This window comes from Carassius auratus, chromosome 40 (genome assembly GCF_003368295.1).
Source record: "Carassius auratus strain Wakin chromosome 40, ASM336829v1, whole genome shotgun sequence".
Lineage (NCBI taxonomy): Eukaryota > Metazoa > Chordata > Actinopteri > Cypriniformes > Cyprinidae > Carassius > Carassius auratus.
In genome coordinates this window covers 2,512,353-2,520,578 of record NC_039282.1, presented here as the reverse complement: position 1 = coordinate 2,520,578, position 8,226 = coordinate 2,512,353, and the positions used below count along the sequence as shown (strand labels likewise).

The window sequence follows — 8,226 nt, the reverse complement described above, 5'->3', positions numbered from 1 at the left end:
CAAACGAACACACAGACACAGAGTCAGGTGACATCTGCTGGATACTGTAAGTGACTGTGCAGTCGTCCTCCTCAGATGGTGAGCTTCGGCTCTCTGGTGTCACCGTACCTCAGCTTACTGCTCGTGTACACCGCTGGGAGGACACGTCCACATCTGCCGCTTCACCAGAGATCACACACTCAGCATCACAATGTCCTCATTACATTCCTGTATTATTGTTTCATTTAAACTTTAAACATTGATGCTGAAATCTGAAAAGCTGACTAACTTTCTATTAAAAAAAAAAAAAAAAAGCAGTTCCTTTCATATTTTTCAAGTTTTCATATTTTCAGAAAGAAGTTTGAACTATAGGAATGAATTCTAGATATTCACATGCATTCTTGTGAGCTTCTAGTGTTAAGTGCAGGTTAGGTTTTATCTCTGCAGTACTCAAGGACAACAGAATGAACACTAGTGCAGTCCTGTGGTTGTGTATCACAACATGGTAAAACCACACTGTGATAAAAACTAAATCAAATATAAGCATTAAAGGAAAGTTTTTAATAACCTGTTTGCGGTTATTTGCACATTAAGTTTTCTGCTTTGAATGGATCAAGACCAGGACAAATGACATTGACTTCCTTGAACTTCAATTGGGTCTGGGCCAGGGATGGAAATTAATTTTTTTGTCCACCGGCCACTGTGTCTGGTGGATTTCTGAATCTACCAGCCACTCAATGTTTTTACCAGCCACTTTCTTGTTTTTAACCGACGATGTGTAACTGCATGTGAAAATTAATACTACAAGATCTACAATACTTAAGCAGTTTATTTAATCTCAAGTCTCAATGAAATACTGACATTTTCTCTTTCAGTGATGCTCAAAAATACTGCCTATCTAGGCAGCTTTCTAGGTTTAGAAACAGCTGACTCTTGCTGAAGCAGCTCATTCTCTCAGCTCCGTAGCCCAACCGGATGATACACTGCACTCAACTTTTTTAATGCACAGAAACATTTTTACAACATTCTAAACAGTTTTCGTACGCATTAATAATGTTGTATTTAATTCCAAAGGAAAGGATTCACCAGTATAAGTGTATATATATTTTTTGCATTTAATTATTTATTTATTTATTTATTTATTTATTATGGTTGAGGGAACACGTGGGGAAAAGTAACCTGTTGAACACTGTATCACTGAAAGAAATCTCGGCTTGCAAACTTTTACGCCGTCGACAAACGAACGCAGTGTTTTTAATACATCGTTTTTATGCGTCTCATCACGTGAGAGCTGTCAAACATGTGTAGAGATACAATGTTTGTTTCTACAAACAAAAATGAACAGCGTAACAACTTACTAGCCACAGAGCTAACTTCAGAAAAAGTTCTTTAAGAATGTTAATAAAATAAAAAAACAATAAAATAAACACAAACTTTCCATATAATCTAAAATGTTGCAGAATGCTGGAGGAGGATGAACTTATTGGGGTTTGACAGAGACGTGACAGTATGCGGAAACTTATGCGCGATAACAAATTAAACTCTTCACGCGATCTTGAATATAATGAGCAAATGCTATAAAACGTACTGTAAATAACCAACAGATATATCACTCGGCCAGCGCCACTAACTTCAGCTGTAAACACTGTAGTGGGAACAACGCCGCCGCTTCGAGCCCAGTTTACACCGCTTTTCTCCATGTAGCTGCTTCGGATGATATCACACTTTATTGTGAGTTGTACACACACCAGGGATGAAAATTAACTTTTTTGACCATCAGCCGGGTGAAACAGTATGCTATTTTTATTTACCCGCCACTGTGGCCTTTAGGTGAAGCGAGTTTACCCGCCACAACACAAAATCACCCGCATTTGGCTGGTGCTAATTTCCACCCCTGGTCTGGGCATTATTGACGGGTCAGTCAGTCACTGTCACTGAAGAGATGTCCCTCTTACAGGATCAGACGCTTTGGTCGTTTTTTTAATGAGACGAACACTTCCCCACCGTTGATAGAATTTTCTAGTTTTCTGTGTTTTTACTGTTATACAGTAGGAGGCGCTAATAGACACCTGAATGCGTACTGAATCTCTGGATCAAGACACAGTGAAGAAGAAGCAGAAATAAGTTATTGTGTACAGTATGTAAGCAGATGCAAATGTCAAATAACTCGACCATCAAACATTGAACATCATATAAATCAAAACTGCAAACTGTTGCCAAATGACATGTTGATCCAGGAAGTGGTTTAGGACTGTGAGTCTTTGGATGTGTGATGGAAGCGATCTACATCTATGTTTCAGAATAAAAAACGCTGGTGGTGGAGTCATTGCCCAAAAGACAGAGTTATCTTTTGTCTCTTCTGGAGCAGCAGGCTGTGGAGGAGTATGCACCAGGGAATCATCTGCCCTTCTGCATCCCCTGTGGCCCCGAGTTTCTTCTTGTCCAAGAAGGATGGAGGCTTGTAGCCTTGCTTCAACTCAGTGAGGGGACTGTCTTCTTCCCCTGGTTCTTGCCCTGAAATGTTCACCCTGAAATGTTCAACCCGCTGGACTTTGCAGTGCCTATAACCTCATCCAGATTACCAAGACAGTCAGTCCAGTCCACTGATCCCTGGACGATCAGATTACAAACACAACCAACTCAAACCCGGACCGTCAGACTCCTGTTCTTCTGTGGATTGCTCACCTGCACATTCACCCCAAAGCGGCTAAACAATATATAATTGTAATAATAGTTCAATATAAACCTGGATGTTTGTAACTGATACCAAAAATAAATAGAAATAAATACAAATGCTTAACTTAATTAACAAAAACGTTTTATTGATTTATCTTAGCTTTTGACCTTCAGTGATATAACTCAATTTAACATACAAAAAAGACAAATGACAATGGAAAGGTTTTCTTTTCTTTCTTTTTTTTTTTTTTTTACTTCATTTTTTCTTCTCCAGTATGTTGTTCTTCTGTTATCCAGAAATGCAGCACAACTGAAGGGTGCAGTCCTCTGTGTAGGTTCTCATGACAATTTGTACCTATTTTAAGGTTTGCCAAACTGGTAACAAATTTGTACAATCACATTCAAGTTAATTTTCAATCAAACATCTTCATGCGATGCCCACACTCCTTTAAGGGTTTGATTTAAGGGTGCAGCTATTTGCTTGCTTTTTAAAATTACAAATTAAATTAAATTAAAATTAAATTAAATTAAATTTAATTTAATTTATGCATTTAGCAGACACTTCCAAAGCGACTTACAACGCATTCAGGCTATCAATTTTTACCTATCATATTTTACGAATCAGATATTTATCATAAATCACATGATCTGAATTTTCCAAAGACTTAACTGAGAAATGGAAAGTCTTAACTCTTAACACAGTTGTGCGCTGTCTAGGATTGATTATTCCAGGATACTCACTGTAAGAACCAAACAAGAATATAAAATGTGAACAGCTGCTAGTGACACATGTGAATGCATTAGCTGTTCCAGAATCAATTATAGAGAGTTTCTGGGTCTTCTAGATGTTTGCAGTGTTGCTGGTCTTTCCTCTATCGCCTCTGTGCTTGAGTTCAGATTGTCTCCATCCACCTCCATCATGATCTCCTCATATGTGGGCAGATAGTTCACCTCCTCGTACGTGGGAAGCATCAGCACCGGGGAGCTGAAGTCCCCTGTGAGAGAGTCCTGGGACGCGTGTCCATGCAGAAGTGATGGCTCCTCGGGCGTCTGACGGCGGGGACGGGGACATACGAGCCGCTGAATGAAGTAACCCACCACGAAGAGCAAGAGCAGGATCAGCAGTCCCGACAGCTTACGGACCAACCATTCCAGATTGTCCAGGAAAGAGTGCAGAGGGAGTTGATGGATGGACGTGATGCTGCTGCTGTTTCGTGTGCAACATCGCTGGTCTTCATCACACTGGATCTCTGCACAACTGCGCACAGCCTCGCAGGAGAGGCTCATAAACCCAGACGCAACACTCAGCCATGTCCTCAATCTCATCCTTCTACCATCAAGCTGTCCGGTGAGGCTGGTGTCTGTTACAGTGTAACAGAATATCATCCGAGATATTTATTTTCTTGTGCTTTCATACAGCACACTGGAGCGATGATCCCGGACGAGCCCCCAACAGATGCTTGGAGATGAGAGTTCTGGCGCACACTTAGTAGAAACGAAAATCACGGATCAATGTAATAAAATCACTCTCTTCCTGTCGTGAGGTAATGTCATTGTCGTTCTGTTAGTGTGGTTCAGTTTTCATCGCACTGTTGCTCATAATTTACATCCTCAGACTGGAGCAGGAGACCTCAGAAGCCACCTGATTAAAAATGCATGGCACTGCTTCTCTGTGGGTTTCAATGGACCCATTATAGCCAGAACCAACTCAGACTAAACACCCCTCCTGATGCTCTCGCATGGCAGGCTTTGCTGCTCGCAGAGAACTCAACAAATGACTTATGAGATGTTTCATTTTACATGATACAGTTCATGTTACAGGGTAACATGATTAGTAAGGACTGAGTAATACAGATGCTATTGTTTTCTGGAGCTTCTTCTAATTACAGGTCAGTGTCTGTGCTGTGTGCTATTTTTAATGTTGCTAGTATATCTGGCTAAATTTGTGTTTTTTTTTGTTTTTCAAGCAATAAATAACATGTAACATGGGCACTGTAATTTAGTGTAGAATGACTGATATCACCTCAAAAATGACTTAATGAAACCTCAATGAAATAGGCTATGTCTTCTGTATGGATATATATCTGTATTTGATCTGTTTTCATTTGTGATGCGGCGTAAGGTCTTAGGGAAAAGTGTGCTTTACAGTATTGGCTTGATGTGCAAATGGAGACTAAATTGTATTATGGGCCTAGAAAAGGCAGAATGACTGTGCAGTATACATTTACCAAAGTTTGCTTGTAAGGCTGCAGTCGATATTCACTTCTCATAAACAGAGCTAATGTCCAATTGGTCAAATGTGATTACTGGAGCATTATGCCATAAAAAACACTGGAACAGAGTCGGGCTGGCCAGCCAGATTCATGAGGGATCGTGTTTCTCACTGCAATCGCTCTCATTTACTGAAATGTGATACGTGGTGTCATTAGTAAAACATTGAAATATGATTGCTGACAGTGACTGCTGACATACGTTTCAGTGGCCACTTCTTCATACTGCCTTTTTGTTTTCTAATGAACAAATCCCCATAGATAAAGGCTTTTCATACTGCCGTTTTTGAAAGATAGTGTCACTGTGTGTGACTGTGTATCAAATCAAATTGGCAGTACCTCCTTAACTACCAGTCACCATACTTTGACGGTATTTTGTTTGACAGCAGTAGTTCTACAGTTAAAGGGCAGCTGAATGCTGTGACCGCACCATGAACAGGAGCAGGACTTATGATTGATGGAGCAGCATTATGCTCACAATGCTTATCTGTGTCTGTATTAACATCATGTCTTCTACATGATCATATAAGTGATTTCCAATTGTGATCTTGTGTTCCAAGTTTCAGGAATTTTGACTTCATTCTAAAAACATGGTGACTGTAGAAACCTTTGACATGTGTTTGATGATTGTGCCTGCACCCCAGTCAGAGAGGAGGCCGATTGCCAACAGTGACAGAGATGCTGTAAAATTTACAGTCCAAGGATCCAATAAATGAATGCCTTCATACAGCAATGTTAGGCCTAAAAGTTAAGTGGATGATGACTGAATGTGTTTCAGATTACACAATGGCTATTCTGAATAACTGTGTATAGTAGCATCATGTATGTAAAGCCACAGTGACACTACACTTTTTGTTCCACTGACTTCCCTTCATGCACATGTGAATGTGTCAGAGACTGGAAACACAAGCCCGTGCGAAAAGTTTTTGCATTTCCAAAGTTCTGAAGATGTCATATCGTGACCGTTGCAGCGTCTGAACGAATCTTGCATGCTCCAAGTGTAGTGTGACCATGGCTCTAGGTTAAACAGGTTTAGTGGTGTTTTTACATCTCCCTGTGGTCCTGTTTGATATCGCGGCTTGTCTGGTGGTTATTTATATAAAAAATGTTGTGGGGATGGGGGATATATTCTGGATAACTTGATAGTCACAATTATCTTTTTTTTTCAAATAGATGTCAAACACAACAACAGTTTTTCAGTCCATTTCTTTTTAACATTAGTTAAAAACATGACATTTAACATGAGTCATTTAAGCTACTTTAATACAGTCGTTTGGCGTTATTAGAGCAGACACGTTTATCTGCTTTATAAATGCAGAAATGTTTTCTGAAAACTTCTGCGATTGCTACAAAAGAAGCAACTCAACAAAGGTGAAGTGTCAAGAGCTCAACTGAACACTGATCTCCATGATGGAGATGGAGAAATTTTCAATAAGACGTCGACATCTAAACCTCAGTGAATAATCAATAAGAACTTTTGTAGATGTTTGACGTTGTAGTTTGTGTTCTTATTTCTCTTTATTTCAGTGTTTGTTCACAGCAGGTGTTTGAATGATTGAATAATTCAGGAACATCATACTAGCCTTTAAATAACATTCTACTAACATTAAGGAAACTGGACCTTTTTATGTTCTTGGAATGTTATAAATCAATGTTCCTAGAATGTTGAATTTTAAATAAAAATTAGGTTGATAGAACGTTTGAGGAACATCATAACTACCCACACTGAATATTTGGAAAACGTTCTTGTAACAAAACTCTGTTAGCTGGGAAAGTACTGGTTTTAATGCTATCCCACAATGCTATGTGGTGGATGTAAAATAATGCTTATACGGTGTAGTTACAATATTATTACAGGACTGTCCGTCTATTTCCCATCATGCATTTGCATTTACAATAAAAACATGAATACGGTGCACTGTTATAAAATTTATTATAAAAATTATATCATTTTCTAACATTGAACTAAACAAAAAAGCATGTAATTTACTAGAGGTTCTGACAAAATGTGTATTGCTCCAGTCTATTTTTTTTAATTATTGCAAAATCTGCACCTCTTCTGTGGCAAATTTTTATTTCATAATGATCCTTACTCTGTGAAGTCAAGCAGCAGACGTTAAGTGGGAATACACAAATACTACTGGCCCGTTTTGGGGTGAACTAAATGTACAAGACTAGTTTTACACGTCACTTTATATAACACAGGGTGGTCATCCTTTGCTGGTTCACCTTCAAAAGAAGGTACACAGTACACTGACTGATCTGCTGTGAAGAGAGAACTCAAGATGAACACCATGGTGGAGACAGTGAAGTAGAACTTAGGAATATTTTACTGACTCAGATCTTTGAGTCTCATTCAGTAAAATGAACAAATCTTTTTTCGAGTCATTTCGTTCATTTTCTCAGATATAATTAAAATTTTGCATTTTGCTTCCCCAACACATCTAGTAGTACTTAAAGGGATAGTTCACCCAAAAATCATAATTATGTCATTAATAATTTACCCTCATGTTGTTTCAAACCTGTAAGACCTCAGTTTATCTTCTGAACACAGTTTAAGATATTTTAGATTTAGTCCGAGAGCTCTCAGTCCTTCCATTGAAGCTGTGTGTACGGTATACTGTCCATGTCCAGAAAGGTAAGAAAAACATCTTCAAAGTAGTCCATGTGACATCAGAGGGTCAGTTAGAATATTTTGAAGCATCGGAAATACATTTTGGTCCAAAAATAGCAAAAACTACGACTTTATTCAGCATTGTCTTCTCTTCCGTGTCTGTTGTAAGACAGTTAAAAACAAAGCAGTTTGTGATATCTGGTTCGCGAATAAATCACTCGATGTAACCGGATCTTTTTGAACCAGTTCACCAAATTGAACTGAATCATTTTAAACGGTTCGCGTCTCCAATACACATTAATCCACAAATGACTTAAGATGTTCACTTGTTTAATGTGGCTGACACTCTCTCTGAGTTCAAACAAACCAATATCCCGGAGTAATGCATTTACTCAAACAGTATCTGACTGAAGTGAAGTGAAGAGAGAACTGAAGATGAACACCATGGTGGAGACAGTGAAGGGACAAAACTGAAATTTTTTTTTTTAAGTAGAACTTGCTTACATGTTTGAAAAACCAGAAGTAACATCACTTCTGTATAGGATGATTATTTTTATTTTACCTTAAAGTTACATCGTCTAAATTTGATTTAAAGATCACCTGCTGTAGCACACTGAAAAAAAGTGTTTCATTCATCCAATTAAAAAACATTTAGGGTTATGATTCACATCTATATATATATATATA

The 8,226-nt window shown here is 38.5% G+C and overlaps 1 protein-coding gene across 1 annotated transcript; it reads right to left on the bottom strand.

The window, feature by feature from the left end:
- Positions 1–3,401: 3,401 nt before the first annotated feature.
- On the bottom strand, positions 3,402–4,368 carry LOC113058978 (uncharacterized membrane protein C3orf80-like). The gene has a single exon (XM_026227220.1). The coding sequence runs from the start codon at positions 4,039–4,041 to the stop codon at positions 3,475–3,477; it is 567 nt and encodes a 188-aa protein (XP_026083005.1). The 5' UTR covers positions 4,042–4,368; the 3' UTR covers positions 3,402–3,474.
- Between the last annotated feature and the right edge of the window lie 3,858 nt (positions 4,369–8,226).

Bases quoted from the DNA above. Each gene is read 5' to 3' on its own strand.
- LOC113058978 (XM_026227220.1), bottom strand. From the start codon at position 4,041: ATGATATTCTGTTACACTGTAACAGACACCAGCCTCACCGGACAGCTT.